Here is a 21,439-nt window from a genome sequence, read left to right as displayed (position 1 = left end):
GTCAAGGATGTCTCTGCACTTTGCTACGTTCATCTTTGCCTCGATCCTGACTAGTTTCCCAGTCCCTGCCTCTGAAAAGCATTCCCACAGCATGATGCTGTCACCACCATGCTTCATCTTAGGGATGGTGCCAGGTTTTCCATCAGATGTGATGCTTTGCGTTCAGGCCAAAGTGTTCAATCTTGGTATCATCAGACCAGACAATCTTGTTTCTCATGGTCTGAGAGTCTCCCTGGGGCCGTCCAAGCGGGCTGTGATGTGCCTTTTACTGAGGAGTGGCTTCCGTCTGGCTACTCTACCATAAAGGCCTGATTGGTGGAGTGCTGCAAAGATGGTTGTCCTTCTGCAAGGTTCTCCCATCTCCACACAGTAGAGCTCTTTCAGAGTGACCATCGGGTTCTTGGTCACCTCCCTGATCAAGGCCCTTCTCCCCTGATTGCTCAGTTTGGCCGGGCAACCAGCTCTAGTCAGAGTCTTGGTGGTTCTAAACGTCTTCCATTCAAGAATGATGGAGGCCACTGTGTTCTTGGGGATCTTCAATGCTGCAGACATTTTTTGGTACCCTTTCCTAGATCTGTGCCTCGACACAATCCTGTCTCGGAGCACTACGGAGAATTCTTTCGACCTCATGGCTTTGTTTTTGCTCTTGACATGCACTGTCAACTGTGGGACCTTATATAGACAGGTGTGTGCCTTTCCAAATCATGTCCAATCAATTGAATTTATCCCATGTGGACTCCAATCAAGTTGTAGAAACATCTCAAGGATGATCAATGGAAACAGGAGGTACCTGAGCTGAAATTCAAGTCTCATGGCAAAGTATATGAATACCTACGTAAATAACACCACTTTCTTTTATACATTTGGGGATAAAAAAATATTTTCGCTTTGTAATTATGGTGTGTATGGTGTTTATTTAATACATTTTTTAATAAGGCTGTAACATAACAAAATGTGGAAAATGTCCATGGGTCTGAATATTTTCCGAATGCACCGGATGGGTGTCTGTCTGACGTTTTACATACACTACCATTCAAAAGTTTGGGGTCACTTAGAAATGTCCTTGAAAAGCACATTTGTTGTCCATTAAAATAACATCAAATTGATCAGAAATACAGTGTAGACATTGTTAATGTTGTAAATGACTATTGTAGCTGGAAACGGGATATTTTTTTCTTGAATATCTACATAGGCGTCAGAGGCCCATTATCAGCAACCATCACTCCTGTGTTTCAATGGCACATTGTGTTATCTAATCCAAGTTTATCAGCTTAAAAGGCTAATTTATCATTAGAAAACCCTTTTGTAATTATGTTAGCACAGCTGAAAAGTGTTTGTTCTGATTGAAGAAGCAATAAAACTGGACTTCTTCAGACTAGTTGAGTATCTGGAGCATCATCATCATACAGGCTCAAAATGGCCAGAAACAAAACACTTTCTTCTGAAACTCGTCAGTCTATTCTTGTTCAGAGAAATGAAGTCCATTTCATGTGAGAAATTACCAAGAAACTGAAGATCTCGTACAACGCTGTGTGCTACTACCTTCATAGAACAGCGCAAACTGGCTCTAACCAGAATAGAAAGAGGAGTGGAGGCAGCTTCAATACACTGTACCCGCAAAACACCAGTCAAAGCGAAGAGGCGATTCCGGGATGCTTGCCACCTAGGCACATTTGCAAAGAAAAAGCCATATCTCAGATTGGCCAATAATAATAAAGGATTATGATGGGCAAAAGAACACAAGCACGGGACAGAGGAACTCTGTAGAGAAGGCCAGCATCCCGGAGTCGCCTCTTCGCTGTTGATGTTGAGACTGGTGTTTTGCGACAACAACCTCTCCCTCAACGTGATCAAGACTCAGGAGATTATTGTGGATTAAAGGAAAAGGAGGGCTGAGCACTCCCCCATTCACATCGATGGGGCTGTAGTGGAGCAGGTCGAGAGTTGAGAGTTGTGTCCACATCACCAACAAACTAACATGGTCCAAGCACACCAAGACAGTGGTGAAGAGGGCAGAACAAAGCCTATTACCCCTCAGGAGACTGAAAAGATTTGGCTTCGGTCCTCAGATCCTCAAAAGGTTCTCTACAGCTGCACCGTCGAGAGCATCCTAACGGTTTGCATCACTGACGTTTTTTTTGTTGGTATTTTTCTTAACACTGCATTGTTGGTTAAGGGCTTGTTATTAAGCATTTCACTGGTGTACAAATGTCAGAGAGAACTCCCATTTGTTTCTGTAAAAGATATCACTGTTTCTCCTGGAGCTGGATTGTCTTCCATTAATTGTAAGTCAACTAACTTGTTTGATAACTTTGTTTTGTTGTTGTTGTTTTGTTGTTGTATTCGTTAAATTTGGCAAATAACATTTTGATTTCATTTTGATATATTATTGTCCCACTTTGCTGTCTTAAGAAGAACACACTAACTGTAAGACACTAGATATGAGCATCTGCTAAATGACTCAAATGTAAGGGGTTTCTACCTGGTTTCTACCTGGAACCATAAGGGTTCTTCATAGGGTTATCCTATTGGGACAGCCAGAGAACACTTTGGACCCTTTTTTTCTAAGAGTTCATAGCACCTACTGCTTTTTGTGTGCCCTGTTGGAGCACTCTGCAGCTCCAGTCACTCCTCTGTGTGAAAGCTGAGGACAGGGCCCAGTAAGAGATACAACACAGACATAGTTGAAGTGAGCCCATGACAGTCTATTTTCACTCCTGAATGCCCTTCTGTAACTCAATTTAAATGGCACAATGTCCACAATTAAGTGGACAATCAATCCAACTAAGATGTCCTCTTACAAAAGTCCACCCTTTTTCACTGGAGTCACAGGTTAGAGCCAGGATGGTCTATAGCATAATTAAAGTTAAGCTGTAGGAGACATGGGTCATGTTCCGTGGAAACCAAACAGGAGAAACGCATGGTACACATGGCTGGAGGTTTATGCTGTTTTTGGCCAGTCATCAGGCAGTGTAGTGGTCACCCTCTTATTTTTCACTTCTCTTTTTCCTCTTTTATGTTGAAAGTAAAATAAATGACCATGGGCCTAGTTTGATAAATTGAACACGTTGGGAGTGAAGCAGGAAATGTTCTGGTGCTTTTAGTGTTTCCTGCCCCCTGTACCTACACAGATGCACGCACACACACAAACACACGTGACCCACCTGGCCTCTTATGAGCAGTACCAGTTTGGGTTTTAGTTACATTACAGGAAAGGTGGTGTTTTTTAATTCATCTCCATTCAACCCAGATTCAGATTGAACTTGTTGAGTACTGTGTTAGTTGTGTGTGTGTGTGTGTGTAATCCAGACGTTAAAGAGTTATTCACTGTTGATATAGTTTAAAACCCTCTTAAAGAAGCATATGGGTATATAGAATAGGGTAGAAGTATACAGTACCAGTCAAAAGTCATTCAAGGTTTTTCTTTGTTTGTACTATTTTCTACATTGTATAATAATAGTGAAGATATCAAAACTATGAAATAACACATGGAATCATGTAATATCCAAAAAGGTATAATATATTATATATTTGAGATTCTTCAAAGTAGCCAGCCTTTGCCTTGCTGACAGCTTTGCACACTCTAGGCATTCTCTCAATCAGCTTCATGGGGTAGTCAACTGGAATGCATTTCAATTAACAAGTGTGCCTTGTTAAAAGTTAATTTGTGGAATTTTTTTCCTTAATGCATTTGAGCCAATCAGTTGTGACAAGGTAGGTGTGGTACACAGAAGATAGCCCTATTTGGTAAAAGACCAAGTCCCTATTATGGTTAGAACAGCTCAAATAAGAAAAGAGAAACAACAGTCCATCATTACTTTAAGACATGAATGTCAGTCAATCCAGAAAATTCCAAGAAATTTGAAGTCGCAAAAAACAATAAAGCACTATGAAGAAACTGGCTCTCATGAGGACCGCCACAGGAAAGGAAGACCCAGAGTTACCTCTGAGGTGGATAAATTCATTAGAGTTAACTGCACCTCAGATCGCTGCACCTCTGGGTCTTCCTTTCATGCTTCACAGAGTTCAAGTAACAGACACATCTCAACATAACTGTTCAGAGGAGACTGCATGAATCAGGCCTTCGTGGTCGATTTGCTGCAAAGAAACCACTACTAAAAGGACACCAATAAGAAGAAGAGACTTGCTTGGGCCAAGAAACACAAGCAATGGACATTTTTATTTTTTATTTTTTTATTTCACCTTTATTTAACCAGTTAGGCTAGTTGAGAACAAGTTCTCATTTGCAACTGCGACCTGGCCAAGATAAAGCATAGCAGTGTGAACAGACAACAGAGTTACACATGGAGTAAACAATTAACAAGTCAATAACACAGTAGAAAAAAAAGGGGAGTCTATATACATTGTGTGCAAAAGGCATGAGGAGGTAGGCGAATAATTACAATTTTGCAGATTAACACTGGAGTGATAAATGATCAGATGGTCATGTACAGGTAGAGATATTGGTCTGCAAAAGAGCAGAAAATTAAATAAATAAAAACAGTATGGGGATGAGGTAGGTAAAAATGGGTGGGCTATTTACCGATAGACTATGTACAGCTGCAGCGATCGGTTAGCTGCTCAGATAGCAGATGTTTGAAGTTGGTGAGGGAGATAAGTCTCCAACTTCAGCGATTTTTGCAATTCGTTCCAGTCACAGGCAGCAGAGAACTGGAACGAAAGGCGGCCAAAAAAGGTGTTGGCTTTAGGGATGATCAGTGAGATACACCTGCTGGAGCGCGTGCTACAGATGGGTGTTGCCATCCACCAGTGAACTGAGAGCGGAGCTTTACCTAGTATTGACTTGTATATGACCTGGAGCCAGTGGGTCTGGCGACTATGTAGCGAGGGCCAGCCGACTAGAGCATACACGTCGCAGTGGTGGGTGGTATAAGGTGCTTTAGTGACAAAACGGATGGCACTGTGATAAACGGCATCCAGTTTGCTGAGTAGAGTGTTGGAAGCAATTTTGTAGATGACATCGCTGAAGTCGAGGATCGGTAGGATAGTCAGTTTTACTAGGGTAAGTTTGGCGGCGTGAGTGAAGGAGGCTTTGTTGTGGAATAGAAAGCCGCCTCTTGATTTGATTTTCGTTTGGAGATGTTTGATATGAGTCTGGAAGGAGAGTTTACAGTCTAGCCAGACACCTAGGTACTTATAGATGTCCACATATTCAAGGTCGGAACCATACAGGGTGGTGATGCTGGTCAGGCGTGCGGGTGCAGGCAGCGAACGGTTGAAAAGCATGCATTTGGTTTTACTAGCGTTTAAGAGCAGTTGGAGGCCACGGAAGGAGTGTTGTATGGCATTGAAGCTCGTTTGGAGGTTAGATAGCACAGTGTCCAAGGATGGGCCAGAAGTATATAGAATGGTGTCGTCTGCGTAGAGGTGGATCAGGGAATCACCCGCAGCAGGAGCAACATCATTGATATATACAGAGAAAAGAGTCGGCCCGAGGATTGAACCCTGTGGCACCCCCATAGACTGCCAGAGGACCGGACAGCATGCCCTCCGATTTGACACACTGAACTCTGTCTGCAAAGTAATTGGTGAACCAGGCAAGGCAGTCATCCGAAAAACCGAGGCTACTGAGTCTGCCGATAAGAATATGGTGATTGACAGAGTCGAAAGCCTTGGCAAGGTCGATAAAGACGGCTGCACAGTACTGTCTTTTATCGATGGCGGTTATGATATCGCTTAGTACCTTGAGCGTGGCTGAGGTGCACCCGTGACCGGCTCGGAAACCAGATTGCACAGCGGTGAAGGTACGGTGGGATTCGAGATGGTCAGTGACCTGTTTGTTGACTTGGCTTTCGAAGACCTTTAGATAGGCAAGGCAGGATGGATATATGTCTGTAACAGTTTGGGTCCAGGGTGTCTCCCCCTTTGAAGAGGGGGATGACTGCAGCAGCTTTCCAATCCTTGGGGATCTCAGACGATATGAAAGAGAGGTTAAACAGGCTGGTAATAGGGGTTGCGACAATGGCGGCGGATAGTTTAGAGGGTCCAGATTGTCAAGCCCAGCTGATTTGTACGGGTCCAGGTTTTGCAGCTCTTTCAGAACATCTGCTATCTGGATTTGGGTATAGGAGAACCTGGAGAGGCTTGGGCGAGTAGCTGCGGGGGGGCGGAGCTGTTGGCCGAGGTTGGAGTAACCAGGCGGAAGGCATGGCCAGCCGTTGAGAAATGCTTGTTGAAGTTTTCGATAATCATGGATTTATCGGTGGTGACCGTGTTACCTAGCCTCAATGCAGTGGGCAGCTGGGAGGAGGTGCTCTTGTTCTCCATGGACTTCACAGTGTCCCAGAACTTTTTGGAGTTGGAGCTACAGGATGCAAACTTCTGCCTGAAGAAGCTGGCCTTAGCTTTCCTGACTGACTGCGTGTATTGGTTCCTGACTTCCCTGAACAGTTGCATATCGCGGGGACTATTCGATGCTATTGCAGTCCGCCACAGGATGTTTTTGTGCTGGTCTAGGGCAGTCAGGTCTGGAGTGAACGAAGGGCTATATCTGTTCTTAGTTCTGCATTTTTTTGAACGGAGCATGCTTATCTAAAATGGTGAGGAAGTTACTTTTAAAGAATGACCAGGCATCCTCAAGTGACGGGATGAGGTCAATGTCCTTCCAGGATACCCGGGCCAGGTCGATTAGAAAGGCCTGCTCACAGAAGTGTTTTAGGGAGCGTTTGACAGTGATGAGGGGTGGTCGTTTGACTGCGGCTCCGTAGCGGATACAGGCAATGAGGCAGTGATCGCTGAGATCCTGGTTGAAGACAGCGGAGGTGTATTTGGAGGGCCAGTTGGTCAGGATGACGTCTATGAGGGTGCCCTTGTTTACAGATTTAGGGTTGTACCTGGTGGGTTCCTTGATGATTTGTGTGAGATTGAGGGCATCTAGCTTAGATTGTAGGACTGCCAGGGTGTTAAGCATATCCCAGTTTAGGTCACCTAACAGAACAAACTCTGAAGCTAGATGGGGGGCGATCAATTCACAAATGGTGTCCAGGGCACAGCTGGGAGCTGAGCGGGGTCGGTATCAGGCGGCAACAGTGAGCGACTTATTTCTGGAGAGAGTAATTTTCAAATGTAGTAGTTCGAAATGTTTGGGTATGGACCCGGAAAGTATGACATTACTTTGCAGGCTATCTCTGCAGTAGACTGCAACTCCTCCCCCTTTGGCAGTTCTATCTTGACGGAAGATGTTATAGTTGGGTATGGAAATCTCAGAATTTTTGGTGGCCTTCCTGAGCCAGGATTCAGAAACGGCAAGGACATCAGGGTTAGCAGAGTGTGCTATAGCAGTGAGTAAAACAAACTTAGGGAGGAGGCTTCTGATGTCGACATGCATGAAACCAAGGCTTTTTCGATCACAGAAGTCAACAAATGAGGGTGCCTGGGGACATGCAGGGCCTGGGTTTACCTCCACATCACCCGCGGAACAGAGGAGGAGTAGTATGAGGGTGCGGCTAAAAGCTATCAAAACTGGTCGCCGAGAGCGTTGGGGACAGAGAATAAAAGGAGCAGATTTCTGGGCATGGTAGATTATATTTGGGGCATAATGCGCAGACAGGGGTATGGTGGGGTGCGGGTACAGCGGAGGTAAGCCCAGGCACTGGGTGATGATGAGAGAGGTTGTATCTCTGGACACGCTGGTTGTAATGGGTGAGATCACCGCATGTGTGGGAGGTGGAACAAAGGAGGTATCAGGGGTATGAAGAGTGGAACTAGGGGCTCCATTGTAAACTAAAACAATGATAACTAACCTGAACAACAGAATACAAGGCATATTGACATTTGAGAGAGACATACAGCGAGGCATACATTACATTTACATTTAAGTCATTTAGCAGACGCTCTTATCCAGAGCGACTTACAAATTGGTGCATTCACCTTATGACATCGAGTGGAACAGTCACTTTACAATAGTGCATCTAAATCTTAAAGGGGGGGGGTGAGAGGGATTACTTATCCTATCCTAGGTATTCCTTAAAGAGGTGGGGTTTCAGGTGTCTCCGGAAGGTGGTGATTGACTCCGCTGTCCTGGCGTCGTGAGGGAGTTTGTTCAACCATTGGGGGGCCAGAGCAGCGAACAGTTTTGACTGGGCTGAGCGGGAGCTGTACTTCCTCAGTGGTAGGGAGGCGAGCAGGCCAGAGGTGGATGAACGCAGTGCCCTTGTTTGGGTGTAGGGCCTGATCAGAGCCTGGAGGTACTGAGGTGCCGTTCCCCTCACAGCACCGTAGGCAAGCACCATGGTCTTGTAGCGGATGCGAGCTTCAACTGGAAGCCAGTGGAGAGAACGGAGGAGCGGGGTGACGTGAGAGAACTTGGGAAGGTTGAACACCAGACGGGCTGCGGCGTTCTGGATGAGTTGAAGGGGTTTAATGGCACAGGCAGGGAGCCCAGCCAACAGCGAGTTGCAGTAATCCAGACGGGAGATGACAAGTGCCTGGATTAGGACCTGCGCCGCTTCCTGTGTGAGGCAGGGTCGTACTCTGCGGATGTTGTAGAGCATGAACCTACAGGAACGGGCCACCGCCTTGATGTTGGTTGAGAACGACAGGGTGTTGTCCAGGATCACGCCAAGGTTCTTAGCACTCTGGGAGGAGGACACAATGGAGTTGTCAACCGTGATGGCGAGATCATGGAACGGGCAGTCCTTCCCCGGGAGGAAGAGCAGCTCCGTCTTGCCGAGGTTCAGCTTGAGGTGGTTTATCCGTCATCCACACTGATATGTCTGCCAGACATGCAGAGATGCGATTCGCCACCTGGTCATCAGAAGGGGGAAAGGAGAAGATTAATTGTGTGTAGTCTGCATAGCAATGATAGGAGAGACCATGTGAGGTTATGACAGAGCCAAGTGACTTGGTGTATAGCGAGAATAGGAGAGGGCCTAGAACAGAGCCCTGGGGGACACCAGTGGTGAGAGCGCGTGGTAGGAGACAGATTCTCGCCACGCCACCTGGTAGGAGCGACCTGTCAGGTAGGACGCAATCCAAGCGTGGGCCGCGCCGGAGATGCCCAACTCGGAGAGGGTGGAGAGGAGGATCTGATGGTTCACAGTATCGAAGGCAGCCGATAGATCTAGAAGGATGAGAGCAGAGGAGAGAGAGTTAGCTTTAGCAGTGCGGAGCGCCTCCGTGATACAGAGGAGAGCAGTCTCAGTTGAATGACTAGTCTTGAAACCTGACTGATTTGGATCAAGAAGGTCATTCAGAGAGAGAGATAGCGGGAGAGCTGGCAAAGGATGGCACGTTCAAGAGTTTTGGAGAGAAAAGAAAGAAGGGATACTGGTCTGTAATTGTTGACATCGGAGGGATCGAGTGTAGGTTTTTTCAGAAGGGGTGCAACTCTCGCTCTCTTGAAGACGGAAGGGACGTAGCCAGCGGTCAGGGATGAGTTGATGAGCGAGGTGAGGTAAGGGAGAAGGTCTCCGGAAATGGTCTGGAGAAGAGAGGAGGGGATAGGGTCAAGCGGGCAGGTTGTTGGGCGGCCGGCCGTCACAAGACGCGAGATTTCATCTGGAGAGAGAGGGGAGAAAGAGGTCAGAGCACAGGGTAGGGCAGTGTGAGCAGAACCAGCTGTGTCGTTTGACTTAGCAAACGAGGATCGGATGTCGTCGACCTTCTTTTCAAAATGGTTGACGAAGTCATCTGCAGAGAGGGAGGAGGGGGGAGGGGGAGGAGGATTCAGGAGGGAGGAGAAGGTGGCAAAGAGCTTCCTAAGGGTTAGAGGCAGATTCTTGGAATTTAGAGTGGTAGAAAGTGGCTTTAGCAGCAGAGACAGAGGAGGAAAATGTAGAGAGGAGGGAGTGAAAGGATGCCAGGTCCGCAGTGAGGCGAGTTTTCCTCCATTTCCGCTCGGCTGCCCGGAGCCCTGTTCTGTGAGCTCGCAATGAGTCATCGAGCCACGGAGCGGGAGGGGAGGACCGAGCCGGCCTGGAGGATAAGGGACATAGAGAGTCAAAGGATGCAGAGAGGGAGGAGAGGAGGGTTGAGGAGGCAGAATCAGGAGATAGGTTGGAGAAGGTTTGAGCAGAGGGAAGAGATGATAGGATGGAAGAGGAGAGAGTAGCGGGGGAGAGAGAGCGAAGGTTGGGACGGCGCGATACCATCCGAGTAGGGGCAGTGTGGGAGGTGTTGGATGAGAGCGAGAGGGAAAAGGATACAAGGTAGTGGTCGAAGACTTGGAGGGGAGTTGCAATGAGGTTAGTGGAAGAACAGCATCTAGTAAAGATGAGGTTGAGCGTATTGCCTGCCTTGTGAGTGGGGGGAGGTGAGAGGGTGAGGTCAAAAGAGGAGAGGAGTGGAAAGAAGGAGGCAGAGAGGAATAAGTCAAAGGTAGACGTGGGGAGGTTAAAGTCGCTCAGAACTGTGAGAGGTGAGCCGTCCTCAGGAAAGGAGCTTATCAAGGCATCAAGCTCATTGATGAACTCTCCGAGGGAACCTGGAGGGCGATACAGTAATCACAGGTGTTGAATTGGGAGCTCTAGCTAAAACAGTAGGTGAGACAACAACAGCTAATCAGCTAGCACAACAACCGCAGGTAAAATGGAGTTGACTAGGCAGAGAGGGTCGGATTAACTACACACAGAGCCTGAGTCCCGCTGGGGCCGACAGATAAAACATAAACAAGCAGAATGGAGTACCGTGATTAGACCGGTGGAAATCTGTCCTTTTGCTCTGATGAGTTCAAATTTGAGACTTTTGGTTCCAACTGCCGTGTTTTTTTGAGACGCAGAGTAGGTGAACAGATGATTTCCGTATGTGTGGTTCCCACCGTGAAGCATGGAGTAGGAGGTGTGAACGTGTGGGGGCCAACAAGTGCTCAGAATATGTGTTAACTCCTTCAAGACAGTTGGAAAATCATTCCTCATGAAGCTGGTTGATAGAATGCCAAGAGTGTGCAAAGCTGGCTACTTTGGGTGGCTACTTTGAATAACTTTTTGGTTGCTACATGATTCCATATGTGTTATTTCATAGTTTTGACGTCTTCACTATTATTCTACAATGTAAAAATAAAGAAAAACCTTTGAATGAGTAGGTGCGTACAAACTTTCGACTGGTACTGTATATATATATATTTTCTTCATTTAAAAACAAAGCTGAATGTGTGTGCTTTTTCTCCCACCTTACAGGGCCGTCCAGGACCACCGGGGAAGTCAGGCACACCAGGGAAGAGGGGTCCTCAGGTAAGCCTCTATTTCATCTCCCTGTCCCCAGTGTTTGTTTGTTTGTTTGATTGTCTGTCTCCTCCCCTCTGTTAGCCAAGCTGTTTCACCTCTCTCCTTATACATCCCCTCTACCTCTCTTCCCCTCTCCCCCCTCCATCCCCAGGCCTGCTAACCTAACATAGAAATACCAGATCTCAGATCTCTGCTCTGAAATAGAGTTCTGTGGATATATAGCGATGGAACTGGTCATATAAGCAAATAAGATCTGTTGACTAGTCAAATCAAATCAATATTCCTTGGCTTACTGTGTGCATTAGTATCTGCTCGGCTGAAGGCTGTTTAACGTGGTCTGTTATGACGGTTGCTGCCACTGCATCAGAGGTCCAGACAAACACACACTAATCACCCCCCCCCAGGGAGGTAAAGGGGCTCTGCTACTCAGACACACCACCACACCCTTTGTATGCATTGCAGTCAGATTGACCCTAATAAGTGCAGGGCTGAGAGCGTTGACCTCCAGGCATAAACAGGAAAACTCACATAAAGAGACCTTTGAAAAGACTACCTATCTGATAGGATGCCTAAGAAAACCTCTAAACACAGAGGAATTTTAATTTGTGAGAGATAGAGAGATTAGCTAATCCTGTGGTAATAACAACATATTTAACTGTTTTGGATAACATACAAGGATTTATAATGCCAATCTACCAACGGGACACATCAGAGACCTTCTGTTCTCATATCAAGGATACACTCTGCTCTCGCTCATGTGAAAAACATGAGAATGAGATGAGATGGGGGTGCAGAAAGGGTGGGGGTATAAAAAGAAAGATGAATAAAGACAGACAAAGAGAGAGAGATTGAAATAGAGACACAGATAGACCGGGAGAAATACTAATTGACTCTTTGGTAAAAACAACACATTTAACTGTTTTGGATAACATACAATGATGCATAATGCCGGTCTACCAGTGGGCCACATCAGAGACATTAACAAAAACACAATCACTTAATTGGAGCATCCAGAACTAGCTATATACAGGTATATAGGTCACACTCACCTCAGCCACTGTGGAGACAGCTGCTTGTCTCTCCTCTGATTCATTTTGCGTCTCTTGCAAGTCCCATAAATGACAATGTATAAAATACACATAATAAAAACGTAATATGAATATGTTTATGAACATCAAATCAACTTTGCACATCACTATAACAACTGTGTCAGTCCTATCAAAAGATTTTCAGTGTTCTGGGCTAACTGGGTGACAGTTTCTAGCTACATTTTCAAGTCAGCTCGCCAGCGATTTAACTTGACTTAAACTAACGTTACCTCTAAATGACAAGATAATATATAATTTCTTAATGGTAGCTAGCTAGCTATATGAACTTGTGCGCGCTTGTGCAGTGGAAACATGTTATGTGCTAAGCATGTGTATTCTAGCTAGCTAGCTAAGGTAGGTTGTTATCAAATGTTAACACTCACCGTAATTTCCATCTTGTCCAAGTATACAGTGGGGCAAAAAAGTATTTAGTCAGCCACCAAATGTGCAAGTTCTCCCACTTAAAAAGATGAGAGAGGCCTGTCATTTTCATCATAGGTACACTTCAACTATGACAGACAAAATGAGAAGAAAAAAATGCAGAAAATCACATTGTAAGATTTTTTATGAATTTATTTGCAAAATATGGTGGAAAATAAGTATTTGGTCAATAACAAAAGTTTATCTCAATACTTTGTTATATACCCTTTGTTGGCAATGACAGAGGTCAAACATTTTCTGTGAGTCTTCACAAGGTTTTCACACACTGTTGCTGGTATTTTGGCCCATTCCTCCATGCAGATCTCCTCTAGAGCAGTGATGTTTTGGGGCTGTTACTGGGCAACACAGACTTTCAACTCCCTCCAAAGATTTTCTATGGGGTTGAGATCTGGAGACTGGCTAGGCCACTCAAAGACCTTGAAATGCTTCTTACGAAGCCTTCGTTGCCCGGGCGGTGTGTTTGGGATCATTGTCATGCTGAAAGACCCAGCCACGTTTCATCTTCAATGCCCTTGCTGATGGAAGGAGGTTTTCACTCAAAATCTCACGATACATGGCCCCATTCATTCTTTCCTTTACACGGATCAGTCGTCCTGGTCCCTTTGCAGAAAAACATCCCCAATGCATGATGTTTCCACCCCCATGCTTCACAGTAGGTATGGTGTTCTTTGTCCTCCAAACACGACGAGTTGATAGCTCGCTGGCGGCGCTTTTTTTGCCTATATTTTGCGAGACCCTTTATTTAGAAACGTAAGTGTGACGTAGTGACGTAGATAGAATTTTGCTGTCAATGAGTCACCACAACGACAAGCGGAAAGGTTGGACAATTTGATTTTCTAAAGTCAGTCAAACTTCCTCAGCGCATCTGACTCTGTGAGCTACCAAATGCAAAGGACAGTGGCAAAATTATTTCTGATCAAGCTTAGTGTCATGCATTTTACTGTTGTGATCAAGACATAGACAGCCATAGTGTATACAGTGTGTGTGTATGCAACCGTGTGTTATGTAACTCTGTGTGTGTGTGTGAGTGAGAGACCTGAGGGAAATCCCTCTTACTTCCATAGTAGAAAGACCTCTTTGTCTGCATCTAATTAAGGGCATTTTAACCCCACCAGCCCTCTCACCTTGTCTGTGGTAGCAGGGCATGTCCGTTTCAGCCAGATACATTCAGCATAGCAAAACTGCCACCTGTAATCCATCTCATATAGAAGGTGCACCTTATTGAGGCCAAGGGTGGCTGAAGTTTGGTTCAGAGATAGAAACGGGTATATACACAGACATCCCTTGCCCCCTCAGACAGCCAACACTGATCTACACCAGGCACCACAGAGGAGAGAGGAAGGGAGCGGGCAGGCTTAAGCTCATTTACAGGTTCCCCTCAAACACTGCTGTCTGGAGTTGACACTGAGCTTCAAACAAAACAGGCATCCACAGAAATCCTATACAGTGAATTCCTCACCACATTGCTCACGCTCGTGCTCACATGCTCACATCTATGAATGCAGACATGTTCGCACCACACACACAGCCCTGTTAATAGTTTTTTTTACCTTTATTTAACCTTTTATTTAACCAGGTAGGCAAGTTGAGAACAAGTTCTCATTTACAATTGCGACCTGGCCAAGATAAAGCAAAGCAGTTCGACACATACAACGACACAGAGTTACACATGGAGTAAAACAAACAAACAGTCAATAATACAGTATAAACAAGTCTATATACGATGTGAGCAAATGAGGTGAGATAAGAGAGGTAAAGGCAATAAAAGGCCATGGTGGCAAAGTAAATACAATATAGCAAGTAAAACACTGGACTGGTAGATTTGCAGTGGAAGAATGTGCAAAGTAGAAATAAAAATAATGGGGTGCAAAGGAGCAAAATAAATTTTAAAAATAAAATAAATACAGTAGGGAAAGAGGTAGTTGTTTGGGCTAGGTTATAGGTGGGCTATGTACAGGTGCAGTAATCTGTGAGCTGCTCTGACAGTTGGTGCTTAAAGCTAGTGAGGGAGATAAGTGTTTCCAGTTTCAGATATTTTTGTAGTTCGTTCCAGTCATTGGCAGCAGAGAACTGGATGGAGAGGCGGCCAAAGAAAGAATTGGTTTTGGGGGTGACCAGAGAGATATACCTGCTGGAGCGCGTGCTACAGGTTGGTGATGCTATGGTGACCAGCGAGCTGAGATAAGGGGGGACTTTACCTAGCAGGGTCTTGTAGATGACAGGGAGCCAGTGGGTTTGGTGATGAAGTATGAAGCGAGGGCCAGCCAACTCGAGCGTATAGGTCGCAATGGTGGGTAGTATTTGGGGCTTTGGTGACAAAATGGATTGCACTGTGATAGACTGCATCAAATTTGTTGAGTAGGGTATTGGAGGCTATTTTGTAAATGACATCGCCGAAGTCGAGGATTGGTAGGATGGTCAGTTTTACAAGGGTATGTATGGCAGCATGAGTGAAGGATGCTTTGTTTGCGAAATAGGAAGCCAATTCTAGATTTAACTTTGGATTGGAGATGTTTGATCTGGGTCTGGAAGGAGAGTTTACAATCTAACCGGACACCTAGGTATTTGTAGTTGTCCACGTATTCTAAGTCAGAGCCGTCCAGAGTAGTGATGTTGGACAGGCGGGCAGGTGCAGGCAGCGATCGGTTGAAGAGCATGCATTTAGTTTAACTTGTATTTAAGAGCAATTGGAGGCCACGGAAGGAGAGTTGTATGGCATTGTGAATAGTGTGCAGAAGACATGACCCTCACAGGGAGAAATATAAAGAGTTATACAGGGCTCTGCAGAACGGTGAGGCTGCTTCTGTGGGCTTACGTTTAACACCTGCATATATAAAAGCTGCCTCTTAACTCCCCCCTAAAACAAATGCCTTTTCAATCTCTTGCCGCTCGCCACACGTTCATACTGCAGAACACACTCAACACCACCCTCAGGCCAGATGGAGGAATTGTTTCCATTTGAAAGAAAAGCTCTTGTTGTTGATTGCTGAAATAATCCATCGGTAACCCAATTTTACACTGCAGGTTTAGCATTCCTCACTTTAGATAGTTGTTGTTCATTTCCAGGTTAGTCAACGACACTCTGAAATACCATAGTAGAATACTACTAGGGCTGTTGCAGTGACCATATTACCATCACTCCGGCAGTCATGTGCCATGATCGCAGTAAAATTCCATGTGACTGTTGAGTCACAGTAATCTTCTCTTATCCACTCTGGACATCCTTTGTTAGTACCCAATTTGCTAATAACATTCAGGCCCGAATGGCCTGGTACTCAGGGCTCTATTGTTCCTCTAACCACTCTGACATCAATGAAAAATGCAATCTTAAATCACAAACACATCATCAAAACAGTATGCTACTTTTAAAGCTCACCTCACTGTGATGATCAATTTGAAGGAAGAAGTTCAACAGCAGGTTGAAACTGAGTGCAAAACATGGTCACTGTGGATGTTGTTTCAAACACAACAAAATGGACAGCGCTTTCTAAGGTGAGGATTCATTCAAAAACATACATAGGCATATGCATAGGCTTGTGTCATTATACAATACATATTACATATTACGCATGGCAGAAAAACATAAAACAAAACTGATTTAAGATGTCTTGGTATAAAATTGGTCTAGACTCTACTCTACAATTAAACAAATTTGAGTAATTGCCTTTGAGTGTGGAATGTATTTATTTGCATATGCTACGCTCCAAAATGTATATCCACGAGTCTGGGAGAGAATGTACAGTGCATTCGGAAAGTATATTGACCCCTTCCCTTTTTCCACATTTTGTTACGTTACAGCCTTATTCTAAAATGGATGAAATATGTTTTCCCAAATCAATCTACACACAATGCCCCATAATGACAAAGTGAAAAGAGGTTTTTAGACATTTTTGCAAATTTATTACAAATAAAAAACAGAAAAACCTACAGAGGTATTCAGACCCTTTGCCATGAGACCGGAATTTGGGCTCTGCATCCTGTTTCCATTGACCATTCTTGAGAGGTTTCTACAACTTGATTGGAGTCCACCTGTGATAAATTCAATTGATTGGACATGATTTGGAAAAGGACACACCTGTCTATATAAGGTCCTATAGTTGACTGGGCATGTCAGAACAAAAACCAGGCCATGAGGTCGTAGAGCTCCGAGACAGGGTTGTGTCAATGCACAGATCTGGGGAAGGGTACCAAAGAATTTCTGCAGCATTGAATGTCCCCAAGGACACAGTGGCCTCCATCATTCTTAAATGGAAGAAGTTTGGAACCACCAAGAGTCTTCCTAGAGCTTATGCATATGCATAGGCTTATGAGCCCAAGCCTGAAAAGCAACCTGAATAAAACAACAATCATTCTGAATCTAAAATAAGTGTACATATTAGTAAATACACGATTAAATGGAGAATAGTTTGGTGGGTGAAGATATGATAACTTGGCAAGGGAATAGCTGTGCAGCCTAAGGCAAGGAGCAGAGCGCAAGTTCTTTTCGCTACTTTCTAAAATCATCAACAGCCAATAGTTACATCATGCAGCCCATATATGTTTTGATTTGACTTACCTGAATAAAATAGAGAGGGTATATTTCCCATTCTGGAGCGAGTGCACATATGGAGTGGCTATGTTGAGCGTAAAAGTGATCATTTGAAACAAGTCCTATTCGCTAGATTTATAGTTATTTGGCAACTTTAGTTGTGACTGATACAAACCTTAGAATGTCTGGAGGTTCATGTCAGGATGAGCCTGCAGGACGGGTACCACATTAGGGAGGAGGATGTCTTCCCTGTAACGGACAGCATTGAGATTGCCTGTAATGACAACAAGCTCAGTTGTGACACACTGCCCCAGACGATGACGGAGCCTCCACCTCCAAATTGATCCTGCTCCAGAGTACAGGCCTCAGTGTAACGCTCATTCATTCGATGATAAACACTTTTTGCCAGTCCTGTCTGGTCCACCGATGGTGAGATTATGCCCATAGGCGACGTTGTTGCCTGGTGAGGACCTACCTTAAAGCAGGCCTACAAGCCCTCAGTCCAGCCTCTCTCAGCCTATTGCATACAGTCTGAGCACTGATGGAGGGATTGTGCATTCCTGGTGTGACTTGGGCAATTGTTGTTGCCATCCTGTACATGTCCCGCAGGTGTGATGTTCGGATGTACCGATCCTGTGCAGGTGTTGTTACACGTGGTCTGCCACTGGGAGACGATCAACTGTCCGTCCTGTCTCCCTGTAGTGCTGTCTTAGGCATCTCACAGTATGGACATTGCAATTTATTGCCCTGGCCACATCTGCAGTATTCATGCCTTCTTGCAGCATGCCTAAGGCACATTCACGGAGATGAGCAGGGACCCTGGGCATCTTTCTTTTGGTGTTTTTCAGAGTTAGTAGAAGGGCCTCTTTAGTGTCCTACATTTTCATAATTGTGGACTTAATTGCCTACTGTCTGTAAGCTGTTAGTGTCTTAACAACCGTTCCACAGGTGCATGTTCATTAATTGTTTATGGGCCATTGAACAAGCATGGGCAATAGTGTTTAAACCCTTTACAATGAAGATCTGTGAAGTTTATGGTTTGCAACTACACATGGGGACAAAAATCGTACTTTTTGGAGAAATGTCCTCTGGTCTGATGAAAAAAAAATAGAACTGTTTGGCCATAATGACCATCGTTCTGTTTGGAAGAAAAAGGGGCAGGCTTGCAATCCGAAGAACATCATCCAAACCGTGAAGTACGGGGGTGGCAGCATCATGTTGTGGGGGTGCTTTGATGCAGGGAGGACTGGTGCACTTCACAAAATAGATGGCATCATGAAGAAGAAAAATGTGGATATATTGAAGCAACATCTCAAGACATCAGTCAGGAAGTTAAAGCTTGGTCACAAATGGGTCTTCCAAATGGACAATGGCCACAAGCATACTTCCAAAGTTGTGGCAAAATGGCTTAAGGACAACTAGGTCAAGGTATTGGAGTGGCCATCACAAAGCCCTGACCTCAATCCTATAGAAATTGTGTGGGCAGAACTGAAAAAGTGTGTGATTAAATATCAGGAATTGTGAAAAGCTGAGTTTAAATGTATTTGGCTAAGGTGTATGCTATCTTCCGACTTCAGCTGTAGGAGATGGGGGACTACCCACGGCCTCCGCTTATGCCAACATAATGATTGTCATTCTGATCAACGTTTGATTGTGTTTCGTCTCTGATAGGGTGGACCCGGTCCCCATGGAAAACCTGGCCGTCCTGGTCCACCTGGGCTTAAGGTATGTCCCACACACACACACCATTTTTTTTATTTGTACATTTGAGTCTTTTAGCAGAAACTCTTATTCAGAGCAACTTACAGTTAGTGCATTCAAGCTAGTTGGGACAACTACATATCACAGTCATAGTAATTGCATTTTTCCTCAATAAATGAGCTATCAGCATAGTCCGAGCTAGTAACATCGAATTCATCCTGACTGGTTTAATCACTGCCTGGTACGGCAATTGCTCGGCCTCCGACCGCAAGGCACTTCAGAGGGTAGTGCGTACGGCCCAGTACATCACTGGGGCAAAGCTGCCTGCCACCCAGGACCTCTACACCAGACGGTGTCAGGGGAAGGCCCTAAAAATGGTCAAAGACCCCAGCCACCCCAGTCATAGACTGTTCTCTCTACTACCGCAGGGCAAGCGGTGCCAGAGTGCCAAGTCTAGGACAAAAAGGCTTCTCAAAAGTTTTTACCCCCAAGCCCTAAGACTCATGAACAGGTAGCAAATGGTTACCCGGACTATCTGCATTGTGTCCCACCACCCGCCAACCCCTCTTTTACGCTTCTGCTACTCTCTGTTCATCATATATGCGCTTTAATGATACATACATGTACATACTACCTCAATAAGCCTGACTAACAGGTGTCTGTATATAGCCTTGTTATATTTCTTTACTTACCTACACACACACACACACACACACACACACACACACACACACACACACACACACACACACACACACACACACACACACACACACACACACACACACACACACACACACACACACACACACACACACACACACACACACACACACACACACACACACACACACACACACACACACACACACACACACACACACACACACACACCTTTTCTTTTCCTTTTCTTTCTCTGCACCATTGGTTAGAGCCTGTAAGTAAGCATTTCACTGTAATGTCGACACCTGTTGTATTTGGCGCACGTGACAAATGAACTTTGATTTGATTAGTTTGATTTGATTAGTAAGATGACAGCTTACGGGTGAAACAGTGTTAGAGACAGTCCAAAAGAAGTGTCAGACTTAGCTAGCTAAGGTAGCTAGGTAACCAAAACATCGATTGTCTTTTTTTACATTTAGTTATATTCTGCGACAACACTTTACTGAGCTAGCATAGCGAGCATGGTAACGATACTAACGTTAGCTAACTAACATTACCACAGACAGAGATATTAGCACAGAAAATGGCTCGCTGTCTAACAGTCGTTAGCTAACGCTCAAGCTAACATAAGCTACCTACCTTTTATGATAGGACAACCTATTTAACCTGAGTGACCATAAAATTCATCATTTGTAATGTTTGTTACTTGCTGTTTTCAGTCAGCCAAAACACCTTTAGTCTGTCAAAATAACATTAGCCAATTTCCACTCAGTAGCACTAGAACTGGAAGACTTTCTCACGTTCCGGTGGACTTCATGCGCTGGTGGCGGGAGAATTAACCCATTGGCTGGGTCAAATATTCATAGCCCAACCTTAATAACCCTCCACCAACAACCCAACCTTGCTGTACTTACAGAAAACAACCCAACTATTGACCCAATGCCTGCAACCCAGCAATTCGGTCATCCAAACAACCTAACAATTTGTTTATAGTGTAATTTACATCTCAAAGCCATGCATGCAAGGAGCCTTGACCTGTCTGGTGCACATATATTTCTCTGTCCTCAGATTGATTGAAGGCCTCAATCTGTATTTTTGCCTCTAGAAAGAGAGAAGGAACAACACATGATCAAGATGAGCTAGCTACTAGTTTAAATCAATGAAAGATCTAATGGTTGCAACTAATGAATGTATGGGCTATGTTTCAGAATAATACATGCCTTTGTTTACCTTATTACTCTTGAAGACGATGCCCTTATTTTATCACTCAAAAAGTGTTATGAGTGAGTGCACCACAAACATATTTCCAGGGTGTTGATGCATCCTCCTCCCAGTACTACTTTAGCTGTTGGGCTAGCTAACATAGTACTGAACTGGGAAACTAGCATATCGACATACATATTTGTATTAAAAGACAGCAACGTATTCACCTAAAAATATAAGTTTTTAGGCAAGTTATTAGTTAGCTAGCTACCTATCACATGAATTGTGGAAAGAATATGATATCTAACGTTAGCTGCTAAGTGCTAGCCAGTCAGTCAGTGAAGCTGACAGATTGAAACGGGTATCAAAAAAATGTGTTTCACTCTATTCCAGTGAGAAGTTGTGGTCCTGGCACCACACTGCCAGTTCTCTGACCTCCTCTCTGTAGGCTGTCTCGACGTCAGTGATCAGGTCTACCTGAGCTGTAGTCAATTAACAGCATTACATAGGTGTTCCTCTTCTCCAGGTGGAAAAGAGCACTGTGGAGTGCAATAGAGATGTAATCATCTGTAGATCTGTCGGGTATGTATGCGAATTAGAGTGGGTCCCACTCTAATGGCTACAGATGTGAG

At 44.8% G+C, this 21,439-nt stretch overlaps 1 protein-coding gene across 1 annotated transcript in view; it reads left to right on the top strand.

Moving 5' to 3' along the window:
- Nucleotides 1-21,439, top strand: part of col27a1a (collagen, type XXVII, alpha 1a) — a 242,648-nt gene that overhangs the window by 24,193 nt on the left and 197,016 nt on the right. Inside the window, exons 4-5 of the mRNA XM_046369694.1 lie at nt 11,136-11,189; nt 18,912-18,965. Coding sequence (XP_046225650.1) covers nt 11,136-11,189; nt 18,912-18,965 — 108 coding nt within the window. The remainder of the gene's footprint in view (nt 1-11,135; nt 11,190-18,911; nt 18,966-21,439) is intronic.

This window comes from Oncorhynchus gorbuscha, linkage group LG11, assembly GCF_021184085.1.
Source record: "Oncorhynchus gorbuscha isolate QuinsamMale2020 ecotype Even-year linkage group LG11, OgorEven_v1.0, whole genome shotgun sequence".
In the NCBI taxonomy this organism is placed as follows: Eukaryota; Metazoa; Chordata; class Actinopteri; order Salmoniformes; family Salmonidae; genus Oncorhynchus; species Oncorhynchus gorbuscha.
Note: the sequence above shows the minus strand (reverse complement) of the source record. Positions and strands in the feature narration are given on the sequence as shown.